Source organism: Dromiciops gliroides, chromosome 1 (assembly GCF_019393635.1).
Source record: "Dromiciops gliroides isolate mDroGli1 chromosome 1, mDroGli1.pri, whole genome shotgun sequence".
Classification (NCBI taxonomy): Eukaryota; Metazoa; Chordata; class Mammalia; order Microbiotheria; family Microbiotheriidae; genus Dromiciops; species Dromiciops gliroides.
In genome coordinates, this window is record NC_057861.1 from 745,322,581 (window position 1) to 745,349,794 (window position 27,214).

At 46.6% G+C, this 27,214-nt stretch overlaps 1 protein-coding gene across 5 annotated transcripts in view; it reads left to right on the plus strand.

Annotated features, from left to right (window-relative positions):
* NT5C3A (5'-nucleotidase, cytosolic IIIA) overlaps positions 1–27,214 on the plus strand; it is a 77,227-nt gene that overhangs the window by 30,655 nt on the left and 19,358 nt on the right. Inside the window, exons 1-2 of one of the 5 annotated variants that reach the window (XM_043975907.1) lie at positions 12,293–12,411; positions 19,069–19,123. The exons of 1 other annotated variant lie outside the window; for it this stretch is intronic. In XM_043975907.1, the coding sequence (XP_043831842.1) occupies positions 19,088–19,123 (36 nt within the window). In that variant the 5' untranslated portion in view covers positions 12,293–12,411; positions 19,069–19,087. Of the gene's footprint in view, positions 1–12,292; positions 12,412–12,882; positions 12,902–19,068; positions 19,124–19,679; positions 19,818–27,214 lie in introns of those variants that run through there. 3 more of the 5 variants (XM_043975908.1, XM_043975909.1, XM_043975910.1) reach the window with 3 other exon arrangements.

Here is a 27,214-nt window from a genome sequence, read left to right on the forward strand (position 1 = left end):
CTGCCCCTCAGGGAAGCTTTCCTAACCACACACCTCCCCAGCACAAGACTCCTTGGGCTCCTTTTGTTCGGCCGTTTCAGCCATATTGGACTCTCTGTCTTCCCATTTGAGGTTTTCTTGGCAGAGATACTGGAGGGGTTTGCCAGGTCCTCCAGCTCACATCGATTTAGAGCTGGGAGGAGCCTTCAAGGTCAATGAGTCTCACCCCCTATATTTTACAGATAAGGAAATTGAGGGCCAGAGCAGTTATGTAACTTGCCCAGGGTCACAGCTGGTAAGTGTCTAAAACAGGATTCAAACTCAGATCTTCTCGACTTCAAACCCAACACTTTATCTGCCATACAACACTGCCTCTTATTTGCATGAATTTGAGTGAATGAATGAATGAGGATGACAGCACTAGCCATGGACTGTGACCATTATGGTCAAATGTCAGCTTGTCAAGGGCGGGAGCATCCTTGGTTTTGTCTTTGTAGCCCCAGCACTTCACACAGTGCCTTGCACATAGTAGGTACTTAATAAATGTTTAATGAATTGACTCCTATGTGGTAAGTAATGGAAGTCTTTTTAGTAATTAACTCTGCTTGCCCTCCCTACCCAAGTATTTGAACTAGCCTTCCCATGACAACTCTTCTGTGTTCCTGAGGTATTTGACATCATACCTTGAGTATTTCAGGAATTTTGTATTGGAGGTGGAATGTATGAGAGAGAATCTTCTCAGAGTCACCTCTTATGAGGTTAACACCTGGTCTCTGAAGTATTTAGTTTGACACGGGGAGCTTTGTCTAATACTGTCTCAGCAATAAACCCACATCCTACTAACAGCTGGAGCCTTTGAAACCTCAATTCCTTCTTTAGCCAAAGTTTAATGAAGAGACAGAAGTTATTTCTCTTCCCCTTTTCATGGACCACCAGGAGTGGGAAGAAGTTGGGCAGAGGTCAGGATAGAGAAACTGAGTCATCACTTCCTATCCAGCTTCGCTGTTCTGCCTGGTTGCTTCCTGGAATAGCAAATAGGAATACACAATAGCATCCTAGAACCCAGGAGCATTCTGGGGGAGGCATCGTTTAAGTGGATCCGGCTTCCCAGAGTTTTGCCTTTGTCACTGACTTGTTGCATGCCTTCGGACAGGTGGCTTCTCCTCTATAAAATCAGAGAGGGCACGCTTGCTCGATTGTCTCTCAGGTCCCTTCTAATGAAAACACTTTTACGATTCCATGACTGAGACTTTATTGTAGTTATTGAAAAGGGGAGGGGAAAGGGACTTAATTTTTCCTATCCAGATATAAAAGGAATAAAAGACCTTTAAAGTCTCTGATTTGACTTTTTTCCTTTGCCTGTTTATTACTTCTGCCAGCCCCCCAAAGGGATTGCCAGGCAAGGGAGAGGGGCAGAGGATATCCATATCAGTCACTGCATTTTAAAGATGCTTATTGGATTAGGTTTTTCTGAGGTGTCAAGGTTTGGAAGGTGCTTACCGTGCTAGGCACATTTCCAAGTGGGAACAATGTCTAATGACAACGTTTACCTCCCCCAATTTGACAAAGGGAAGTAAGTTATAAGGCTTTCTTAGGGTTGGTGGTGGGCATCACTTTCTACTCAGTAAAACCAACAAGCTTGGGCTTTGTTTGCTTGAGAAAGGAAACAAATTACAAAGCCACAGCTCCTCCGTGGAGAGCCCCCCCCCCCAATGCCCTCACCCCCTCCCACCCTCCAGGCTTCTGAATTCTAAAACCAGAGTTTGCCAGCAGGAGGGATGAGAGAGGATTCTGTTGCCATGACAACGAGTGGAGAGCTGCCGAGGCAACAAAGAACAGACACTGTCTGCATAAATCTGAGGCCCCAGTATTGCTGGGAGCTGCCTGGCCTTCATCTTCACCTTCCCCCCTTATAAAAAATGCAGCCAGAAGTTGCTTTACATTGGATTAAATCCTTTCCCTCCAGGCCTTTTGTTTGGCCCTGTTCTTTTTCAAAGCATTTCTCTATATCTTCCCTCCATTGCTGTATTCCTCTGAAGAACTCAAACATCCCTGAGTGGCTGACACCTTCATCCTGAGCTGTGATGGGTAGCCACTATCTGAGGGACAGAGATACCCTGGCTAAGAGGAGAGAGGGGAGAGGAATCTCTCCTCTTTCAGGAGGTATGGGTGGGTATGGGGAGAACTCACCCAGCACCTCCTCCTCCTAGCTCCCTGGCCGGCAGAGCCAGAGGGCTGCTGGGTACTCATAAAACAGCAGGCCATATCCTCCCATGGAAAAGAGGGCCTGTTTCCCAGCTGAATCATTTAAGACCCATCGTGGCATAAACATCAGCTGTTTTGGGGTAGTTGGATTTGACTTAAAGTGAATATACTTGTATAAAGCTAAAACACCTTAAATCCTGCCCAGCCATCCTAATCTTTTGTCTCATTGTGGCATAATGGTGACTGTGGGGTCTCAAAGGCTGTGACAGCAGAATTCAAATCCAGGCAGGTTCTCTGACCCAGACACCCTAAGCTCACAGGCTTTGGGCCTGCACCTGTGATCTCATCAATGTAAGAAACTCTCAAGGGGCTCTGGACCTGGCTGAGGAGCTCATTGGTCAATTTTCAGCATGAGCTGAAACCTTGGAAATCAGCAAAGGCTACACGTTGGGGCTTGCTTTATTGTTCTCTTGATTGACTAGATATAAGAAAGTGAGGTAGAAAATCTTAATGCTTTAATGGATTTGAATCCAGTTCTTCTTGGTTTTGAGGCCAGCTTTCTCGCCACTAAACTCATGTCAACCTTTGAAGACTGCCTTCCACTTCCACAATAAGGGAGTATGTTAAGAATCACATAGGACAATAGAAAGAATGCTGGCTTTAAAGTCAGGGACTGGGGTTCAAATCCTGCCTCCCACACTTGGTAGTAGCTGTGGGACCTTGAGCAAGTCACTTCGCATCTTGGGGCCTCTGTTTTCTCATCAGCAAAATGAGGGGGGTCAGACTAGCTGGCCTCAAAGATCTCTTCCAACTCCATTCCTAAGGCATCTACATTCACTGGTCATTCAACTCTTCAGTTGACCACTGAATTATCTGTCCCTGGAGGAACTGAGTTTCCTTGTTCTTGACAGCCTCACTCTCAATAAAGCCCAAGACAGCAAGTAATCTGATATATGTTATATATGTACAGTCACATTAAACATATTTCTGCATTAGTCATGTAATGAGAGAAGAATCAGAGCAAAAAGGAAAAACCTCAAAAAAGAAAAACAACAAAAACAATAGAAATAGTATGGTTCGATCTGCATCCAGATTCAACAGTTCTTTTTTTTTTCTGGATTTGGAGAGCATTTTCCATCATGAGTCCTTTGGAACTAAATTGGACCACTGTATTGCTGAGAAGAATCAAGTCTATCACAGCTGATCAACACACAATGTTGTTGATACTGTGTATAGTGTTCTCCTGGTTGTGCTCATCTCACTCATCATCAGTTCATGCAAGTCTTTCCAGGTTTCTCTGAAATCTGCCCACTCATCGTTTCTTACAGCACAATAGTATTCCATTACATTCATATACCACAACTTGTTCAGCCATTCCCCAAATTGATGGGTAACCCCTCAATTTCTAATTCCTTGCCACCACAAAAAGAGCAGCTATAAATATTTTTGTACATGTGGGTCCTTTTCCCTTTCATGTGGGTGTTTTAACAGATGGGCTTTTGTGTCTGGATAAGCTTGGGGTCTTTAAAGGAGCTCGACAACTTCCCAGAGGCCAGTGCATCTTTTTTTTTTTAACCAGCATCTGAAGGTGCTGAATTTGGCAGGCGTCAAAAACCTCCCCCCAAGACGGAATTGATGAAATCATAGGAGGTAGGAAATAATTTTAGATACACACAGGAGTCATTTCAAAATCAACTCTCTCCTCCTCTCCCTCCCTCTCCCACCTTCTCTCTCTCTCTCTCTCTCTCTCTCTCTCTCTCTCTCTCTCTCTCTCTCTCTCTCTCTCTCTCCCTCTCTCCTCTCTCTCCCTCTCCCCTCTCTTTCCCTCTCCTCTCTTCTCTATCTCCCTTTCCTTTTCTCCTCTCTCTCTCTCCTCCTCCTCTTCTTCTCTTTCTCCTCTTTCTCTCCCCAGTCAGACTGGGATAAGGTTAAACAGAGATCAGAACCACAATAGTTCTAGTCCTTTACCTACTTCACTGGGCTTGATTCTCAGAGAAAACAGGAAATAGAGACAAGTGTGTCTTGCCCAAATGAAGACACCCAGCCGGAAGGTGACTTGAGCTATACACACCGATTGTGATGGCAGACTTCTTCCTGCCACAAAACCCACCTTTGTAACCTCTAGTGGTGGTGTCTCTGCTGTGTGTCTCCAAGCCATGGTACACCACAGCCTCAAGAGAATCCTACGGCTGTCATGAGGATGAAATGACAGAATGTATGCAAAGGACTTTGCAACCTTTAAAAATCACTCGAACTGTGCCATTCCTTATTGTAAAGGCTTTTTAGAAGGGCCCAGACAAGAAGCACACAGAGAAATGAAGACAGAAGGGGTGGGGTGGCTTCTAGTGGAGCCATACCAGGCGATAGTGATACTAACTCCTGGCTCCTTTCTTCAAACCACGAAGTCTCCGCGTGCTTTTGGCATGAAGGACATTAATAGCTCTTGACTCATCCTGGAAATACAGGTAGTGGTTCCAAACCTGTCCATCATTGGCGTGCCAATATAACGTGGGATTGCTTTTAAAATGGCAATCCAAGGCCATTTCTTAACAATGAAGTATTTTTCTCCTTTAGAAATAAAAAACATGGCGCCAGATAAAATCTTTAGTGTGACTGAAAATGCCCTGGCTCCAGGGTCAGACTAGCTGGCTTTAGATCCCATCTCAGACACAAGCTGTGTAACTTTGGACAAGTTACTTCATCTAAACTTCTCGTGGCCTCTAGACTCCCAAGTCCAGCCCCTTTTCTCACACACACACACACACACACACACACACACACACACACACACACACGCACACACACACACACCCCTAGGTGGTGCAGTGGAGTTAAGACTCTTCCTAGGGGGCAGCTAGATGGCATAGTGGATAAAGTACCAGCCCTGGATTCAGGAGGACCTGGGTTCAAATCTGGCCTCAGACACTTGACATTTACTAGCTGTGTGACCCTGGGCAAGTCACTTAACCCCCATTGCCCCGCCAAAAAAAAAAAAAAAGGCTTCCCAGAAAGAAGTGACCTCAAACCAGGTCTGCAGCTGGTGTGATGGAGCCTCTCCCAAAGCTCATAGTCTTGGCCCCATGTTAAATGGTACACTGTCAGATAGAGGAAGGAAAGGATAGACATGTGGTGCTCTGCTCTGATCTGACGGCCCACGATGCCTGAAGAAGAGGGAGTGTCCTCTAAGACTCCTCAGAGGAGTCCGTGGGCCCCTGGACACATCCTTCAGCTGCTGGGTTCACTCTCTTCAGATGAGGGTGTTACACGGGATGGTTGTGAAAGTTGCTTTCAGCTGTAAAATTCTGTCATTCTAATGCTACCAGAATTCAGCCCTGTTGGAGTCTTCCTTTGGCCTAGTCAAATCCTCTTATCTAGAGCACCCTCCTGCCCATGTGAATTCGTCCTGCTGAACCTTTGCCCACAGCCAGCTCATTACTTTATTTGTTTGTTTTTTGTTTTTTGCAGGGCAGGGAGGGTTAAATGACTTGCCCAGGGTCACACAGCTAGTAAAGTGTCAAGTGTTTGAGGTCATATTTGAACTCAGGTCCTCCTGAATCCAGGGCCAGTGCTTTATCCAGTGCGCCACCTAGCTGCCCCTAGCTCATTACTTTAAAAGTAAAAAAGAAGAAGGGGGAAAGGGGAAAACCTACATTGGAAAATGTTTTTATTTTCCTTTGGAAGTAAAGGTGAAATCCACATACTGAAATGTAAATGAAGGCATTGTAAAATAGAGACAAGATCAAGTTACATGCAGTGACTGATACTCAGTCAAGAAGCGTTTATTTAATGCCTGCTATATGCCAGGCATTATGCTAAGGATGCAAAAAACCCCAGTTAAATAGTGCCTGCCCTTGAGGAGTTTACATTGTATCATCAAAACAATACCTTGTTGTTTAGTTATATACTATCTCATTTGGGGGTTTTTTTTGGCAGAGATACTAGAGAGGTTGGCCATTTCCTTTGACAGTCGAAGAAACTGAGGCAAACAAGGTTAAATGACTTGCACAGGGTCGCACAGCTAGTAAGTGTCTGAGGCCAGATTTGAACTCAAGGAGATGAATGAGTCTTCCTGACTCCATCCACAGCACCATCTAGTTGCCCTAAAAACAAGGCCTACACCTAACATATACAAAATAGAGAGAAGGTAATTGAGTAATAAATAAAAACAAGGTAATCTTTGGGGATAGGCACTAACAGCTGGAGAGAAAAGGCCTCATGCACAAGGTAGTGTTTCTACTGAGCCTTGAAGAAATCCCACATTTCTCAGGAAGGAGGGCCTTCTAGGCAGCAAGGCAAGAGACGGACTGACATGTGAGAAGCAGCAGGAAGACCAGTGTGGCTGGACTGGAGAGGGCATGAAGGGAATAGGTCTGAAACACTAAGGTCGTTAAAGGCTTTAAATGTCAAACAAAGGACCTTGTTGATGCCACAGGTGCTCCGCCAACAGCAGGCTGTGGAGCAGGGAAGGCTGGGTGGTCCAAGCTCCAGGAGAAGCATGCAGCCTCCTTTCTGTCCCCATCAATGGAGCATAGACATGTACACTGGCACACGCCATTACTCAGTGTTCAGTGTGACTGTTCTCAGGGATTCTGTTTGGCTTCCCTTCAAGGGAACAATGCAAGAACAATTGGGAGCCATATCATCACAGTAGTAGTAGCTAGCATTTACAGAGCGCTCCAAAGCAGTCCTCAAAACCGCCCTATGAAGGAGACACCACTTATTATCCCCTGAGCCTGGCAGTTAAGTGGCTGGCCCAAGGTCCCACAAAGTTGTAAATATCTGTAGGGACCAATTTTTAATTGGGGAGTGTTGGCTATGTGGCTCACCACAATATTGGGGCAAGGAAGGAGACCGACAGCCTCCCTCCAAACAGAGCAGGATTTATTTAACAAGAATGAACTTTAAAAAACACAAACAGGATCCATAGGTTTAGGGGAAAGGAAATAAAATGGGGAAAGGGAAATTATACAACCTGAACAACACTACCGCCCAAGAATCAGCCGAGAACACACAGCAGCGTCCTGTCGCCTTCTAGCCTCAAGCTAAAATGGTAAAAAAAAAAACCTCCCTTCTTCCCAGCAGACCCCAGGCTGACCACACACAGCCCCAAGCCAGTTGGCTGGCAGTTCTGACTGACAGTCACATGACTGCCCTCACTGGGCTTCCAGTCATTATAATTTTGCCAGGCCCATGGTCGGCGAGTGGTGATGCCGTGAGGTGCCAGCGCCATGGCGATGGCTACAACCAGTGGGTAGAGCACCGTGCCATTTGCAGAGGCACTGGCCTGAGCCCCAGGCCAGTGCGCACACCGGGGTTTTTTAAATTCTAGCCAAAAGATGGGGTCATAAAAACCTCAAATAACAATTAATTCTATATATATATCCAAGGCTAGATTCAAACTCAGAGCTTACTGACTTCAGGCCCCACACTCTTATCCAGTGTATCACCTTGCTACCTACATTCAGTGCATAAATATCGATGGTAGCATGAACTAAAGCACTGCACTTGCAGTTAGGAAGAACTGAGTTTGAATTCTGCCTAACACATAGGCAGGTGATCCTGGGCAAGCCAATTGACTGCTCTCCACCTCAACTTCCTCTTCTGTAAAATGGGACAATGGTATCTACCTCCCAGGCTTATTTTGAGCATCACAGGAGACAGTATATGTAAAACACTAGGCCAGCATAAAAGGCACTATATCAATTAGCTCCCTCTTGGGCCCATTCCAAGACTTAAATTAGCCCTGCTTAGTCTTCCAAGAAGGGGGTGGGGGTGTTGAGGGAGAGGCCCAGCTGTGTTCTACCCAGGGAAGCCCTCAGATCCCATGTCTACAGGACTGAGGCCGTGGGCCTTAAAGAGTATAGTTCAGTCCAGTTCTAGCCTCCTTTTGGCTTGGGGCAGCCATGGCATTTGCCCTGAATCCTTAACCCCAGGGCCTCCACAGCCAGGCCAGGCCCTGCCCCCTTCCTGCAGCCCCCTCTTGGGGAGATTAGCTCTTCTGCCAAAGGTCAAGGCCATCCCAGAGCCTGGCCCACAGGAGGCCCTTCAGGGCCCTGACAGGAACTCCCAGCCCCTCCTTTCTAAGCTGACTCCTGGCTGTTCCCCATACTTGGCATTCCGCCTCTGGTCTGTACAGAACAAGCCTGGCACCTGGAATGCGTGTCCTCTTCATTTCCTTGTTCCAAATCCCGGGACTCGTTCCTCCCTTCACTCCGTTCCCGGCCACCTGTTCTGTGCTGCCTTCCCAGGCTGACCCCACCCTGGTTGTCTGGGCTTCTTCCTTCTTTAAATCAGCCTTGGTTTTTCTTCTGTGACTGTCAGGCAGTCGGTCAACAAACATTTATTAAGTGCTTCCTGTGTGCCAGGCCCTGTGCTTGGGATACAAAGGCAGAGCCACAGCCCCTTCCTTAAAGGGTCTCGTGTTCTAAGGGGGGAAATAACGGGTAAGGTGAGATAGCACCTGGGAAGCTCACTCCTGCATTGGGGGGGATTTGAGCCATGTGGCAGGGGAAGCCGGGAGGAGGGAGAGAATCCAGGCCTGGAGGCCAGACCACACGCTTCCTGCTCTACCCGACCCCATGTGGGGTTTTCTTGGCAGATACTGGAGGGCTTGGCCGTTTCCTTCTCCAGCTCCTTTGACAGATGAGGAAACTGAGGCAAACAGGGTGAAGTGACTTGCCCAGGGTCACACAGCTAAGAAGTGTCTGAGGCCAGATTTGAACTGAGATCTGATGGGATGATCAGAAGCAGTGGGAGCGTCGATCACTTTGGAGAAGAGATTCGGTGAAATGCCCAGACTTCCGAGGGGAGGAATGGAGGCACCAGATGGAGAGAGCGGGTTCCAGGAGTTTATCTGAGAAGGGAAGGAGGAGCCGAAGGCTCAGAGCCAGCAGGGAGAGTCACACCAAGGGCAAGGGTGGGGGACACGGGCACATTTGCAGGTGACAGGAAAGCAGTCCCTGGCCAGCAAGAGTGCGGGTGATCCATCTGCTGGAGAAGACAGATTGGATGGGATCAAAGGTGCATGGGAAGGTGTTGTTGACCTTGGCAAGGAGAAAGGCCGTCTCTTCACATGTGACCCGTGTAGATCTAGGTTGTATTCCACCAGCACCACCCTCCATAAGAATGCACACTCCTAGGTGGTACAGTGGATGAAGCACTGGCCCTGGAGTTAGGAGGACCTGAGTTCAAATCTCACCTCAGACACGTACTAGCTGTGTGACCCTGGGCAAGTCACTGAACCCCAATTGCCTTAAAAAAACATCCAGGGCCATCTCCAGTCATCCTGATATATATCTTGCCACTGGGCCAAGATGGCTCTGGAGAAGAGAGTGAGGCTGGTGACCTTGCACAGCCCTGCCTCACTTCAATCCAATTCACTTCAAGTCATGACATCACCTCCTGATATCATGGCCCTCTTTGAGAATGAAGGACAAAAAATGCATCCCCAGGGACCAGCCTGATACTTCCTATGAATTTGGAAACCAGAGCAGGTGCAGACAAGGATGACCCATCAGGGAAGGGCCTAGAAACCAGCAGCACAGCCTACAAGTTAGAAGGGACCTCAGGGGCCATCGAGCCCTCTCTGCTTGTACCACAGGACACCCCCCCCAAGTACTTGTTCAGTCTTGGCCTGAAGACTTCCCCTAAATGGGAAATCAAGGCACCTGTCCTGCTTTTGGATAGCTCTGATTTCCTGAAATCTCCTCATCAACTTCCAGTTCTTTCTTCTGGAGGTCAAATGAACAAGTTGAGTCTGTGCCCTGTGTGACAGTCCTCCACTGACCTGAAAACAGTGAGCATTTCCCACCCACATCTTCTCTTCTTTGGGCTAAGGCTCTCCCACCTGCCCTTGACCTTCATCCGGCACAATCTCAAGGCCTTCACCATGTATATATATAGCTCATCTTCCTCTGACTTGGTCATACCCACTCTGGGTCTGTCCAGGACCACATACAGTGGGTGGACCTATAACCTTCTTAGGCCTAAGACTATGCACCTTCTTCTTTTCTCTTTATTTCTATTTATTTAAATCTTATTTTTATTATGAACCCCACAGACCTGGTTTCAGTAAAGAAACAATAGAAAAAGCATTGTCAATGAAGCTCAATTGTATTACGTAGTTTGCTTCTTAAAAGCTATATTATATAGCATGATAGTAGCAAAGTTGCCTTGTTCACTTGTCCCTTCTGAACTATCTTCGGTTTGTTTCTGTGTTTTCCTTTGGTTTGGTTTTCGGACATCCCTGTGGCCACCCAGGCATTCCTCCAGGACCCCCCAGTAGGAGCCCTGGCTTGTCAGAACTAAGCGTGGTCGAGCGAGACAGATGTACACTGGTCATGCCCTGTTCTGCCCCCACAGGACTGCACTTTGCCAACAGGTGGGGAGCGTGACTCACTCTCCAGCCGCAGAGTTCTTTCCTTGTATGGTGGTTTTCCTTCGCATTCTCTCCAGAGCTGTGCTCCTCTTCCTCCTGATTGAATGCCCTCTGACCTGCATCGATTCATCAGGCATCAGTCTTCCCAGGTGTCTCTAAATCCTTCAGGTGCCACTTCAGACGGTCGCTGCGTGACGCTATAGACGAGTCTGAACCTCCCAGTCCTCTAGGCTTAGGCTGTTCTCTAAGATCCTGTTACAGTGAGGGTGCCGACAGGCCTTGATGGAAGGAGTTTCCTCACCTGGGAATTCTCTGTACCCAGGAGATCACAAGTCCAGTCTATTTCTGTCTCTATGTCCCTCCTTAGATACTTCCGTCTGCCTCAGTTTCCCCACCTCCCATTATTGTGAGCATCAAATGAGGTACTATTTGTATTGCAGTATGATAGCTCTTCCTTCTTGCTTTGTGCCAGATACAAATCACAAGAGATGAAGGCTTAGCCAGGAGGGAAGAACACTTGGGTGTGTTTGGGGGATGTAGGCGTCTTCACATTGACTTTTTTTTTTTTGGTGAGGCAATTGGAGTTAAGTAACTTGCCCAGGGTCACACAGCTAGTAAGTGTCAAAGGTCTGAGGCCAGATTTTAATTCAGGTCCTCCTGAATCCAGGGCTGGTGCTCTATCCACTGCGCCACCCAGCTGCCCTGATGTAGGCGTCTTCAGACACTTCTGAGTTACCAGGTAGAAGAGCCATCGGATCTGTTCTGTTTGGGCCACTTTGGGAAGAATTGAGGGTTGGGAAGAATTGAGGGTGGAGGCGGCTACCCCCGGGAAGATGTGGGCTTAGTATTTAGAAAGACTAATGAGCAATGAGAGCACTCCAGGAATGGAATGGTCTGTCCCTAAGGCAGGGCATCTCTTCCCCCTAGACATATCCCAGTGGAGTCTGCATCACCCTTGACTGGATGCTGGCAAGGGGACTCCTGCTTGAGGTATGGGCTGGACTCCCTGACCCATGAGGTCCCAGCCAGCCAGGGACATCAGAGGTTCTACTCTATCCATTCTCACTTGGGAAAATGCATGTTAAGAGCAAAGTGTTCACTGTGGCCTTGTTATAGACCTTCTCTGAATGGAAACCATAACATAATCCAGTGATATATTATTTATTAAAACAGTTAACATAAGCATGCTTGTGGTTTTTGACAGCTGAAGAAAATCCCCACCGCCCCCCCCCACCCCGACCCTGAAAAGAGGCTGCTGGAAAATACTGTTTACAGAAATTTTGCTTGGCAGGGCCCCCAATGATAAAACTTCTGTGAGAGCAAGCGAGTACATATCCACTCTTATCTCCCGTGTCCTGACACATTAGTATCAGTTTATTGCAACATTACTATCTATAGCAAAAAACGGCTGATGCTCTTTAAATGATGAAAATACTTTCTACGTGTTTCATTTCAAAAAAATTTGCCATTTTCTTTTTAATGTTGGTAATATAATAATTACCCTAATGTCAGACTGTATCTTTGCACGATCAGTAAACCAAGGGAACTTCTTTCTTTGTAGAGTCCACTTCCCATGCCCCAAGAGTCCACGTTTACATCTTTCTGCCCGGACTCCTTGCTGGTGTATGTAGCAAGTGCTCACTCCCAGCCAGAGGAGGCAGCTCTGTCCCTGAGCACAACAAAGTACCCACGTTGCTGACTACGTGTGTGCCAGGACTGTTTGTTTTGCATAGAGATTAGTCAGGCCCTTTGGGACCGCCTTCAGTTGCACCTTGGGCTGCCTATATTAGTCATTCGCAGGCAGGAAGAATTTTCTTTTTCTGCTCTAGCTCCTCCGGCAAACTTCGTTGGTAAGTGTATCTGATTCATGTAAACAGCTGTGCTTCTTTAGCCTAACTTTGTGTTGGGAGCACGGCTCCCAGCTGGATTCGGGTGTGCTCCCCTGGAGAGTTAGACAGCCTGCTAGAACTTTCAGAATACAAAAAAGAATGGCTACAAAAGCAACCAGAACCAGCAGCGTCCAGTACAGAACTTTGGTTCCCTGTGATTTAAAAAAGGGGAAATGGGTAAAAAGGGATAGTTCAAGTATTAAGGTCTAGTATCAAAAGCTTTTTTCTTTGCTCTTCTGTTTATTAGCCAAAAGCAAACTGTGATATAGAGTATCCAGAAATAATACCTAAATCTTGTATGAATCAATGCCATATCCATTCACCTGCCCCATAAATCGGTTTGCAGATCCAGGTGTGTGCCCAGGTTTAAAACCCATTCTGGGGGGCCTCTATAGAAGACTGAGCCATGTTGAGTTTATTATCAAAGGGAGCCTAGAATGGGATTAAACTGGTAAGCAATTCTGGTATGCTGTTATAAATTATTTGTTCTGGACAGTAAAGCTTCTATAAATCTTTCTTAGTAAATTAGAAGTTTAAGATATAAATATGTGAAAATAACAGCCTATAAAACATTGTGTTGATTGGGGGATTCACTGTGTGGTTTAACAATAGTGGAGAAGCCCCAGACTATTGCTCAGTGTATGCCCTGATGTCCTTTTAAATGAATTTACCTATAAAGTTCCAAAGGCAGGAGAAGGTCAGAGGATGAAGCCACTGCTTTCTGGTGGTTGGCTTGGATGTTGCTGACCAGCTGTATGTAGCTTAAGCCCTTCTATCTGTGGATTCAAACTGCTGTCCCAGGACAAGATCAAGGACGAGCTCCGAGTAGCTCTTAAGTCCAGTACTCAGCTTCAGTCACAAGTTTTGGCTTCCAGGAAATTAACTTACCATCAAGATTACAACAGCCTAGCCTGACAACCTTTTGTATTCCTTGAAAAGACTGAAAAGCAAAACTGATCCATCTCTACATAAGGTGGGCTATACAGGGTACAACAGCCCTGTGTCTCACCTTGCCTGTCTGTAAAGTGATAGGCTTAGGCTGGCTGGTCTCCAAAGCCCTCTCCAGCCCTCTAATTCCAAGGTCCTAATAAAATATGGAAATGCTGACTTGGAATATTTAAGAAATTGGATCTAAATTGCTATTTTGTACCACTAGCATTTGAAATCTATTTCACATATTTGAGTCTGCTGATAGGATCTGGGACACCACCCATTCTACAGGGGAGTGAGTATGTTTCAGTTTTGGGTTTCACATTCTCGGTTTGATGTCATATTCCTGCTGTTGTTGAAATTCTTGCTCAAGTAAAGAGTACTAACTTTCAATCCCCCAGAGAAACCATTTTAGCCCAGAATCCAGTGCTTTGACCCACTAAGAAAAGACCTGGAAATATGTTTTCTTAAAATAAGGTGAAACTTTTAAAAGTTATTCTAGGGGCTGGTTTTATAGGGCTTCGAATCAATGAAAATCTAAAAATTCTTGGTTTTGCTTAAGTTTCATTAATATTCCTAAAGGTTTATTATAATATGACATGTTATTTGTATGGTTCTTTAAAGTTTCAGACTAAACATTGATTCTAGTAGAAAAATTCTTAGAATTATTTATGAAAGAAAACCTGTGTGATTAAGCAATTAATTAACTTGGATGCCATGGTGGGGGGGGGTGGATTCTGGTTTTAAACATAGGCATTTTTTTTAAGGCAGAAAGAGCAAACATCATTTCAGAAGTTATTTGATTCCTTTGAATTTCAAGCATTCAAGTATAGTTTTCTTTCTAAGAAGCCACTAAAAAGTTTGTCTATAAAATGAATTTTTACTAGCTGTGTGACCCTGGGCAAGTCACTTAATCCCCATTGCCCTGGAAAAAAATAGATAAATAGAAAAATAAAATGAATTTTCATCAAGAGATTTGTAAACTGTGTATGATCAAGGCCTAGTTCTCCTAAAGCAAAGAGTTTTCAGTAAAAACCTCAGTGATTGACCAGCCTGACCCAGTTTCAATAAGGGGGTTCTTACCTCTTACTTCAGTCTATAGCCTGGTTCTCTCTAGTGATGTTGGCATGGGCTGCAAGCCCACAAGGTAGTTCATCTCCACTTTCAAAAGATCAGTTTTCCACACGTCAACATTCTAGGGTCTTCAAAACCTTACTTTCAGATAACAACAATCACAAAGTTGTACTTGAAAGAGTTCATAAAGATTCAAGAAATCTCATTTCTAGCCTGCCCTCAGGCTGCTCAGCCTGGGCTGGCTCTCCAACATCTCTAAAGCATCTGTAACAGGTAACGGAGCAACAATTGGCAAAGGAAGCCAGGACAGTGTATATATCAAGCCGTGTAGATTTACAGGACCATCAGTTTAAAAATACACTGCCCTGATTTTCTGTGACCTCATTTAGGTTCATGCCAGAAAGCTGACATTTATGCCAACGTCTCTGACATTTCTACACTTTAAATAATAATACTGACCTGTGAGAATGATGGGATCAGGTCTGGCCAACGTGGGGCATTACCTTGGAATCAAGAGAAATCATGATTGTCTTGTGAAATCTGGCCTCATGAGAGATCACTGGATTAGTTGAACTTTGTATCAAGATGTGAGGTTACTTTTATAAAGCAGAATTTCAAAGTGGACCTTAAGCAAGATGCTGAGAACCCAAGTTTAAAAAAAAAAAGAAAAGAAAGAAATCCAGGAGAGTCAGGGTGGTACAGAGGATTGAACTGGCTTAGGAGAGAGGAAGACCTAGGGTCAAGGCCTGCCTCTGATCCTTCCTGGCTATGTGACCCTGGGCAAGTCACTTTCAATGCCTCAGACAACACTCTAAAACTCTTAAGTTACAGAACAAGTGTCCATCTATCTGAATTGGTAAAGGGATTTTCCTTGTCAGGCAAGTCTGGTTTAAAAAAATTTAGTTCTCAATCAATCCTCATATTCTTTCCCTAATAATGAGTACTCCTGAGGGGCCAGGAGTCAAAGGTAGCAGAGAGGAACAATCTACTAGCCTTTAGGCCTTGGAATCTTGGGGCCACACATTTAAACATTAAATTTACAGAATATGAAAATTCTCTTTCTAGGTTCCCATAGGAGTCCCACCCCCTTGCCTGTATATTTCTATATTGTTCTTTTCTTTTCAAAAAACTAATAACAGCTTCAAGATTTTCAAAGCACTTTGCATGCATTATCTCAGTTGATTTGAATAAAAATGGTATTTAATTAGTGCCTTCTGAAAAGCCTGAACCCCTTTGCAGACATGGGTCCTCAGAGGAGAGTGTTGGGTAGTAAATGTCGATTTCGTGGGTGTACAAATTACTGCCTCTGTCACAGGCTCCCCAAAAAGGGGCCAGAAGGCGACCCCAGAACTCTTGAGGGGTGACCTTTTTGACTAGGAGGGAAAGGGCCCAGGATGCGAGGGTACAGTAATTGTCCCACACACCCATGCATCAAGTCTCGTCACAGTTGAGTTTTGTTTTTTTCCCAGGAAGAACGGTCTGAGCTTGCTTGTGTCATGACCTGTCACAAGGATATAGGAAAGGGATTGGATTCTGTGGCTAAGACCTTGGAAGGGCTAGCCAGTACCTAAATAGGAGCTGCTAGATCAGCCAGTGAGTAGGCTGGGCTGGAGCCGTAAGAGAGCGCATCATGGAGTCTTGAGATCTCCAAAGAACCCAGAGTCAGAAAGAACAAGATTGTGCCTCAGAGGGGAGAGCTCGCCCTGAGCAAGGGCACAGCCTAGGCCTTGAGGGCACCAGAAGTAGGATCATGAGGGCCAGTCCCCACCCAGACGGAAAGTCAGGGGCTTCACCACAGATACCAGAAAAGGAAGTGTGCTCGACATCTGAGCCTGAGGAATGGCTCCTGCTTCTAGGACACCTAAAGGGTGGGCCAGTCGTGTCATCCATTTGGACATTCCCTCCCACAAGGCATCTTGCTCCTTGTGTTGGTGGCCTCTCACCTTTGTCCTCCTGTGAGTTTGCTTCAGTGGGTCCCCCTGACTTTCTGGGAGCCGTCCTCCCATTCCTTTGACATTTGGTCAATACCAATGGGGCACTGGCCCAGCCTCCAGTTGTCCCTGTCTCTTACCACATGACCAGCCCATCTTTTTTTCGGAGTCTGACAAGGATGCTACTGCTAGGTACTTCCTGGTTCATGATGTGTCTGCTACAGCTGCTCAGGCCCACCCAGCCACCTCTGTTAGCCTGTGGCCAGGCCTCGGTGCTGGTTTTTTAGGAGCCACCTTGTTCAGTGACTCACCCCCAGAAGAATGAGGCTTTGCCCCAGGGAACAGACCCCAGAGAACTTTGAGTTTCCCCAACAGAATCCAGCCCTCTCTCCTCCATCAGTTTCAGTTCTCAGCCTGTGCAGTATCCATTTGTAGTTTCTATCCAAGGTCTGTGGGCAGTAGATCAGTGGTCTCTGCCAGAGTCCCAACTGCAAATCATAATCTAGACAACGGGTGATCTCCAAGCACTTAGCACAGTACCTGGCACACAGGAAACACTGTATAAATGTTAGGGGTCCTCATTCTTGTGATCATTACTTATCCAGTTTGCTTTCCCTGTGTATCTAGTTAAGACAAACGCTTGACAGGCATTATGGGTGTCAGAGAGAACGCTCTGTAGAGTTTCGGGCTAAGCAGTACAGCATCATCTTCAAGCCCACAGTGACCCTGGGAGGTTGGTCATGGAGGCAGTCAGACAGACAACCCAAAGACTAAAAGAGCATTGAGAATTTTTTTTTTTTTAAAAAGGAGGTCTCCAATATGCGATTTATAGCCAATAAGTCCGTGTGTCAAGCACCGTGCTCAGTGCTAGGGATACAGACAAAGGCAAAGACACGTTCCCTGACCTGCCTGCACTGTCTGCCCAGAGGAGGCTTCCTACAGAAGGTACAATTGGAGCTGAGTCTTGAAGGAAAACAAGGAAGCAGAGGGGAAGAGGGACGGAGGGAGGGATGTGTGAGGAAGACAGGCAGCAGAGAAAGCTATGGACAAGAGTCCTACAGTGAGAAAAGGTAACCAGCCCGTGGAAGGACTGCTCATCCACTCATCCCACTGAGGTCCCAGATGTCTGAATGTCAGATGCCCAACTGATGTGGCAGGGGATGTTCTGGCCTCCCTTTCCTCCCTACCCAGGCCTGACTCCCAGGGGAAGGCACAGGCACCTCCCCCTTGCACCCACGGCTCTGCCCACTTCCGCTCATTATTTCTGTCCCTGCCCCACCCACCAGGAGATCATTTGCTCCTTGAGATTGGGCCTTGTCGCCTTTGAGCCCCGGGGTGCCCAGCATCCTGCCTTGCCCATAGTAAATGATTAGTGAATCCTCATGGAGTAGGATTCTGACTGAGTTACTATATTTATGGACAGAACCTCCCCAGAATCCCTGAATCTTTCCCAGCACATGGTGGCAACTTCACAATCCGGTCTAAAATATGAGGAAAGTCAACATTATTCAGAGAGAACAGGAGGAAAAGACTTGATTCATCCTTTACAAACATAAAGGTTTGAATGATTATGTTTGGGATATCACACTGTGTCCTAGAGATGTAAAAACTCATCTATCCCAGGCCCTGCCCCAAGAAGCTTCCAGTCTTAAGAGAGAAGCCATCACAGGGAAGTCAGAGCAAGCAGAGTTTACTGGGTAATTCCCTAGACTAGGTGAGTAACCTGGGTTGTTAGGGATAGTGAGTTCTCTTGGATTCGTCTCCTCTGACAGTATTTCCATAGGGATTGTTTCCATCTCTTCACCCAAGGAGTCCTGTCATATCACAGCCTTGAAAAGGTCAACTCAGCTGAAACTCGTGTAAATCACAAATAAGGTAGCGCTTCTCTAGACTCCCCAAGAGTGACTTTTAACCAAGACATGATTTTTCCTTTTCGCCTCTCTGATACAATCCTCTTTTTTACAAAATGAGCTAAAACTAAGATCTATCCAAAAGTGAAGCAAATTCACATTTTTCTCCAGGAGTTTTACTGAGGGAGGGGTGGGGCGGGGAGGGGGGGGAGTTTACTTTAAATATTAGTGGACAACAAACAATACTAGAATATTTTTTTTCCAAAATGTAACAGATGAAAGCACAGAAAATAATCTCCGTATCTCTAGTATGTTAATTTCTAGAGTGTAGAAAGTCTTCATTTCCAAAGACTAATTATAAATCAGTGTGGGGTTTACCCCACTTTTTCTCTTCAATGTATTTCCATGCCAACTCCCCTCTGGCACGCCTCCTCATGATCTCTACTAAGCCCAGCCAAAAAACATTTGACCTCCACTTTGTGCCATCTCCAGTAAAACTTGAACTCATCTTGGGTAGGAATAAGGTCCATGCTGTGAGTCACCATTAGGACCAATTAAGTCAGTCTTTTTTTTTTTTTGTGAGGCATTTGGGGTCAAGTGACTTGCCCAGGGTCACACAGCTAGTAAGTGTTAAGTGTCTGAGGCCGGATTTGAACCCAGGTACTCCTGACTCCAGGGCCGGTGCTCTATCCACTGCGCCACCTTGCTGCCCCTAAGTCAGTCTTAAGATGCATTTCAGGTATGAAGGAGGAGGAGCCTGAGGCCTAAGTATGTCACACGTACCTTTTTCTTTTTTTCTCTTTTGCCATGATTTATCACCTGAAATAATCCAGAAGGTCGGCTAGCTGAGACATGAATAACCAAGAGTACAACATACTTGTGAAAATGGTGGGTATCCGAAATATTTCCAGTTCCATTTGTTTGTTCTTGGAGCCTTCTCGCTTTTAACTTAAAAGGAAAACTGATTGTGAGACTTGAACTTTATACATGTTTATCCAGCCTTTTTCTCTTCTGCTTGCCATCTTCTCTCATAGGAACCAAAATGGCGGCCAACAGCCAGCCGCCATCATTGGTGACTGGGTAAGACTTGCCTTCTGGCCTTTGTTGTTCAGCAACTGTAGGCCAAGCTTCCCAATTCTAATCCAGCCACTAAGTTCTCTCCTGTACCTCTGATTTAAAATATCATCCTAGAATGAACTCGCTTCCTGCCTTCTAAGGATCATAGTTTCATATGATGTTTTCATGGGACGCTTAATCATTGAAATATAATATAAGGCTGTAGATGCGGCATCACTGGCTTTCCCACCCCTCCTGCCCCCAACAAAGCTCTAAATCTGGGTGTCCTAGACTTCAGTCTCCCTGCCCCCGCCAACTCCTCAATCTCTACTCCATCGCTGGCCTTGGCGGGTTTCTTTTTGTTCTTTTTTGATGTTTCCATCCATAGGGCAATACAGGAGGTGACGTGGTGGAGTAGAGAACATGCTTGGACAGGGGAGAGGGAACAAGCATTTATTAAGCACTTAATTGGTGCTAAGCATGTTATGATCGCTATCCCATCTGGTCCACACAATAGCCCAGGCAGGTAGGTGCTCTTGTGATCCCCATTTTACGCTTGGGGAAACTGAGGCAGGTGGTGGTGAAGTGACTTGCTCACGGTCACAAAGCTAGTAAGTGTCTGGGGTTGGATTTGCACTCAGGTCTTCTTGACTCCAGGCCCAGTGCTCTAACCGCGGTGTCACCGAGCTGCCTCACGCACTGGCTTTGTAGTCACAACTAGGCTCTTGTCACTGGGGTTGCTGGTCTTTTCATCCATCACAGCCTCAGTTCTGCACCAGGAAAATTAGGGAGTTCAACTAGATGACCCACGAGGTCTGTGATTCTACATATGACGTGACTGAGGAGGCAGAGGGCTCTGGTACTTGGGCAAGTCCAGAATGGCCACTCAGGAAGGTGAGCTTCAGCTGAGCTTGGAAGGAAGGGGTTTTAGCAAGGTAAGGACGGAGTGCAGGGGGACAGCTCATGGTGTGAGGAACAAGGGCAGTGTGGCTGAAGCCGGGGAAGGAAGGAAGGAGAGAAGGAAGGGAGGAAGGAAGAAAGGAAGGAAGGAAGGAAGGAGGGAAGGAGCCAACAAACCAAGGAGAGCAAAAAGGGGAGAATGAATGAATGAATGATGGAGGTCAGGAAGGGGGGAATGAATGAACTAACCATGGAGGTGGGGGAGGTATAATGAGGCTGCCAAGAGAGCCTAGGGCCAGGCTGCAAAGGGCTTTAGAAGCCCAACCAGGGAGTCTGCATTTCAGCCTAGAGTCCATCCTGGGCAGCCACAGTTTCTTGAGTAGAGAGTGCCCTGGCTGCACCAGAGTGGCCTTCCAGAGGCAGGGAGGCCAGTGAGGAGGCTGATGCCACAGATGAGAGGTCACGCTGGCCCAAGCTGGGGGTCAGTGACTTGAGCTGCGAGAGAGGCTGTGGAGGGAGAAGCAGCCAAACGAGGATCATCCCGGGGCAGGGTTGTGGTGCGGGGGTTCTCTGCCCCATCTGGAGGCCACGTCGGCAGACAGCGCAGTCTTTGTTTCTTGTGCTTGTTGGGGAGGGTGCTGAGGCTGTACCCAGGGCGAGGCCCGGGTCCCACTTATTCTCTGTCTCTGGCATCTGGGGCACAAGTCTCTGGGTCTCTGCCAGCTTGGGGGGGCCAGGGTTCTTGCCCAAACCTCCAACATTACAAAGGAAATCATTTCTTTGGGACAGGCCCCACTGGGAGTGCCCCCAGCCCCCTCTGCTCTCCATCTCCCCACCTTACTTAACTGTGAATAATGTGGATTCCTCTGGGGGATCCCCCAGGAGACAATTCTGTCTGTCTGAGAACCTGCCTGAGAATCCACCAGTAAATGAAAACGGCCAAGAGGGCCCTGCCCTCTGCGCACTTATAGTCTACTGCAAAGGCAGTGCATCCTGGGCAGGGGCAGTGGGGGAGGGAACGTTTGAGGGTGCTGGGAAGTTCTGGCCTGGCCAGGGGAGCCAGCAGGACTAGGCCTGTGCCCACACTTTTAATGGCACAAACATGTTGCTCTCTGAGTTATAGTTCTCTCTCCCTTTCCTGGGAAAATGTCATTTTCTTCAAGAACTACCTATATCAGGGACAGCTGGTGGCTCAGTGGATAGAGCACCAGCCCTGGGGTCAGGAGGACCTGGGTTCAAATTTGACCTCAGACACTTATTAGCTGGGTGACCTTGAGCGAGTCACTTAACCCTGATTGCCTAAAAAAAAAAAAAGAACTTTATATAACAGGAAATATATGTCACTCTTCCCATGTTGGGCGAATCACCACCTCCCAGGATTGTCTCCTGGGGGCCTCTGCTACCCCCAGAGTCCAGTCTGCGGGCTCTTCTCATAGTATCGGCATCCTTGGATCTGGAAAAGACCTCAGCCGCCGTCCGGTCCCACGACACCTTTTCTCTCTGGGGCCCAGGGAAGGGAGGTAACTTGCCTAAGGTGGCACAGGCCCCTCCTGACCGGCCACCTCCATGGTGCCCCCCGCTAGGCCCCAGGATGTGACAGAGCTACAGAGATAGGTAGAACACTGGACATGCTCCAGTCCACCCTACTCGATTTACAGATGAGAATCCTGAGGCCAGAGAGAGGGACGGACGGGCCAAGGTTACCCAGGCAGTCAGTGAGCCAATGTAGCACGCTTCCCACCGGACCCACACTGCCTCAGGGATAACCCTGGACCAGGCCCCAAATGTGGCCTGTGCTTCCCTTGGCTCGTGGGCCCTACCCTGGAAATCTAGTCTCCCCCCAGCCCCTTCCCATATCCTAAGACTTCCATTTAACCATAGGGGGAAATAAAGTTTTATTAATAGGAAGAAGACAGAACTTCAGCCCGCTTAGTGGGTGGCCGTGAACCCCAGAGGCAAACAGGAAAGCCCCAAACATGAGGGCACCTGTGACAGGAGCCCCCACCCACACCCCACATCCCGTCCTTGTCAGTGTGCTCTGACGGTAGGAGGCAAGGAGCTTGTTTCTCCCCCCAGCTCCTGAATCCTCCTGGCTTTACTGTACAGACGGCAGCCCACGCAGCTTCGTTGACAAGGCACAAACAAGTCTCTAAGGCTCTGCAGTCTTTTGGTTTCTTCCCAAATCGACAGAACTTTCAGAATCTTTCTTCCGTGCCCAGGTCCCACTGTGTTCCCACCTCCCTACCCCCCACCAGCAGCTCTCTGGTTCCTTTCCCCCATGTTCACTCTCTTCCAATTAGTTCTAGGCCCCCCCTAGTGTGCCTGGAAGTATGCCTGGAGGGAGAGGGAAGGTGGGAGGCCTTCACTTCAGAAGGGAAAAGGGAAATCCCAGCAGGCTCCCTTTAAATAAGGACTATCTGCCATAAGAAATCATGTCAGCGGCATCCTCAAGAGAGGCTCCCGAAGTTATATCTGCAGGGTTCCTTAGATTCCATAACAAAATAAAGCGCATCTCCTAAGACAAAAGAGAAGTCTATGAGTGGGCACGAGAAGCCATGTCTCTTTCTCTTCCATCTGAAAAGGGAGGGGGACATTCTCCAGATAGAAGCACTTGGGAATGGACGTGCAGTCCCCACTCATTTAGCCACGCTAATGGAGAAACTCAAAACCAGAGATGATCAAGGGGAAAAAAAACAAGAAATCTGGTTTTTAATGCAGGGCTCTATATAATTTTTGGCAGATTCATCTTCCCAATCATGTTTTTCTTAAGATGGCATTAAATATTCTCATTCACTGAGCACATATCGGCTGACAAAGGAACTGAATCATAGTCAGAAAGAAACGGCCCAATTGTGCATGGGAGGCAGCAGGGGGAGAAATTGAACTGAGATTAAATACTGGCTTCAGAGCATAGATCTGTGTAAAATGAGTGGGATAAACCTGGGAAGATGGATTACACTATAGGTGGTTATCTTTCTGTCCATGCGTGTGTTTGTACAATTACAGAGAGCCCAGGCGTCTTCTTTAGGGGAATTTGCTTGAGATTGTTTGCTTATAGCCAGATGCTGGATGCCTGGCCTCTGGTTTGTACCAATGCATTAGTGAAATTAGCTGAGACGTATCTTGTTTCCTGGAACAGAACGGGGAATGAGAGCTTTCCCAGATGTCCCCGACTGAATTGTTTACTGGAAATCCACGGTTCGGTTTTACCTTGTGCCTGTCTCAGTCTTTGTTGAAAAATTATCCCAATGCTGCTTTTCTGGGATTTTATCCTTTAAAATTCTCAGGAAGGATTGTTTTCTCTTCATGAGAGCTTACAGAGATGAGCACATCCCTTATGTTCAAATGACAGAGATACAGTGTTTTGTAGGCTCTCCTTAATAACCAAATCTAATGCCCTTTTCTCAGACTCATAATGGCTGTAGTGTTGGGATTGGAGTCAGGAAGACCTGACTTCAAATCTTGCTTCAGATATGAGTTGTATGTTCCTGGGCAAGTTACTAAAACTCTCACAGCCTCAGTTTCCTCATCTGTAAAATGGTAGGGGTGGACTCAACAGCATCCCTTCCAGCTTAGCATCCTCATTTCCATCCTCCTTGACCTCTCTGTAACACCTGGCACTATTGACCTCTCTTCCTGCTTAGATATTCTCTCCTCTCTGGGTTTTCCTACTCAGCCCCCACACCTGCCTTGGGCTGGCCTTCACAGCTGTGGACCCTCTTCTCCCCCTAGACTCCTGAATGACCTCAGTGCTTCTGTGAGGTTACTTAGCATTCCTCCAGACAACTCTTAGGTCTGGGCTGGACACTCATCCTGCATTTCTTTCCCAAGCCCCAGCTCTACATCAGTAGCTGCTCTTTGGACATCAAGCACCGGATACCCCCTGAGCATCCCTAACTGAACATGGCCTAAACAAGACGTATCCCAAGAGCCTTCCTCTTCCTAAAGTCCAGGCCTTGTCTTTGGGGGCAGCCGCATCCTTCCATCCCTCAGGTCCCTCAAACCACACGGACGGTCAGTTCTAGTCTTGTCAGCCCTACTTCCATAACATCCCTTGGATTTGTCCTCTTCTCTGCACTAATATGGACAGTCGTCACCTCTTACCTGGAATGTTTCAGAAGTCTCCTAAGCGCTGGCCCTGCCTCAACTATGCCGCCTCTTCACTCTTTCCTCTACTTACCCCCAAAGTGATCTCCCATGCCATCCCTCTGCCCCCGTTACCTCCAGAATCAGAGGAGACCTCCTCCTTTGGGGTATATAAAGTCCTTGACAACTTGACTTCAGATTCTTTTTTCATTTCTTATATAAGACTCCTCTTCATAGAGTCTATGGTCCAGACGGACTGCTTTCAAGGAACCATTGAAGCCTCTTAAGATCCCTCTTTTCCTTCAGAATTAAATGTTGCATAGGGGTAGCTAGGTGGCGCAGTGGATTGAGCACTGGCCTTGGAGTCAAAAGGACCTGAGTTCAAATCTCACTTCAGACACTTCCTAGCTGTGTGACCCTAGGCAAGTCACTAAAAAATAATTTTTTTTAATTCTTTTAATTTAATTTTTAAAAAAGAATTAAATGTCACCTCCTACAAGACCTCTCATTATCTCACCCCAGCTGCTAGTGCCTCCCTCCCAAAAAAATTAGACCTTTGTTTACTTCTGTACATGTTGTCTCCCTCAGCAGAATATAAGTTCCTCGAGACTAAACAGGCCCTTTTTCAGAGCTCATGATGAGGGTAGGCCAGGGGAGCACCATGAAAATTACAGCAAGGTCTGTGCCCACAGCTGGCACAAAAAGAGAGTTGGAGAGAGATTTGACAAAGAAATCATCAAGATCCTTCCAGTCATATCAGCAGAGTTTGAAACATGTGGGCGATCACAAGGCAAAACTGGGAAATAGGATTTTGGGATGAAAAAAGGAAAGAAGATCAAGATTTGTATGTTCATCAGAACCCTGTGTGTGTCTAGACATACATGCCCATATTTAAATATATTTAAATATATACGCATATATTTAAATTCATGCGTATATTTATTTCTATTGCATGGGTGTTTTCTTTGAGCTGTCAAGGTACTCGATTACTTTGCTGTCTTTTTCCCATAAGGAATGAGGAGCAACATTAGCCAGAAACGTCACTGTGGATCACTATTACCTGATTAAACACAGAGGCTTGACAAAATAATAAAAATGATAGCAATAATAATAGTTCACATCACATTTTGAGGTTTGCCAAGGGCTTGACATCATTTATCTCACTTGATAGAATAATCCTGCTATTATTCCATTTTACAGATAAGGAAACCGAATAAACTGTGATTTAAATATTCAAGTATCTTCTTAATATTGCCCAATTACAGAATTATAATGATGGGGAAAGAACTGACATTAATTTCTCAATAATATTTTGTGTTATTGATTTTAGTCATTTAGTCCCTATTAATATGGGCTGACTATTGTGCCTGTGTGTATGAGTGAGTTTAGATATTGGGTTTTTCTCTTCGTTATCAGTTGGTATAAACCAGTGGTCCCTATAAGCTCTATGGCCAGTAGCCAAGAGACCCCACCCTTGTTCCTAAACTGCCAAACTCTGTCACTGCCCAGTGTACATTGATCAGTAAGGGGCCTCCATGAGGCAGGTTGTTAGGCTCTAAGAATAGAGCCAAAGGGACAGCCCAGAGGCCTTGTAGGCCAATGACCTCCTTTTACAAAGGAGGGAACGGAATTCCAGAGAGGTGAAGAGGCTGGCCTAAGTCCTCACAGGGAATAAACCTCGAAGATGGAATTTGAATTCAGGTTCTGTGACTCCAAGTTTATCACATTGATTTCATTTTTTTCCAAAAGTGGTAGAAAATTCCAACTGCTTTTACTTACGTGTAAAATGGAAAACTTTTGGAAAATCACCCTTGAATGACGTTCTAACTTGTGTTGTGTTGCCCAGCTCAGGGAGCACGTGTATTGGTGTGTGTAAGAATGGGAGAGGAAATAATCAAAAAGAAGGAACTTAGGGAGTGAACCATGTCAGCGTGGGCACACCCTCTGTGTGTGTTGGGAAAGATCCAGTGCCCTTTGGCACAGCCCAGCTCGTGTCTTTGGATTATACCTCTCAGCTTGGCCTCGTTCCAGACCCCTGTACAAGTTTCCCAGAATCCTTTTGCTTTGCCGCAGGTGCCTGGGACATGACTTTGCACAATCAAAGGTAGATAGCAAGGTAATATGCAGTTCAGTGCCTGATAACCTGCATCCTGCCACTTTACACATATACTCTCATTTTAACCTCACAACTACCCTGGGATATAGGTGCTTTTATTATCCCCATCTTCAAGTGGAGGAGACTGAGGCAGAGGGGAAGTGACTTGCTAAGGGTAACGCCTCCAGTAAGAGTAGAAGGCCATATTTGAAGCCCACCTTCCTGACCCCAGGCCCACTGCTCTCTACCCATTGCACCACCTGGCCATTTCCAAAAGCACGGCTTCCTTATCATAGGATCCAGGGTTAGAACTAGAGGGACCCTCAAAAACCATCTCAGCCATGTCTCTTGTTTTACAGATAAGGAAACTGAGGCTCAGGGAGATGAGCAGCTGGCCCAGGAGAGCCCAGGTTCTAAATGACAGAGTTGGGATGGGAAGCCAGGGCTTTTCCCCATCACTCCCACTCTCCATGAGAGGGGGGGAAAGAGCGCTCCTGTCTTTTCTCTGGCACTGTGGTTCACCTCCCCATTGTTCTCTTTCCTCGTAATGTCTGGCCGGTCCATTTCTTTTCTCTTTACACAAGTTAATGCAGGGTTAGAAGAGTTTGGAAGTTGTTTGTCGGTGATTCAGTGCCCCCCCCAGGCCTGATCTGTGCTCTTTGCCCCTGTGATTTATAACAGCAATGATAAATAAAGGGATTATCTTAACCCGCTAGGCAAGCAGAAGCCAGCATCCTCAGAGGATCTAAGGCGAGCACTCATTTTTTCCCGTCTCCTGCCTGAGCCTCAGCTTTCAAATGTCAAGAAGCCTCCCCCAGAATTGATTCATCGTAGATGACACA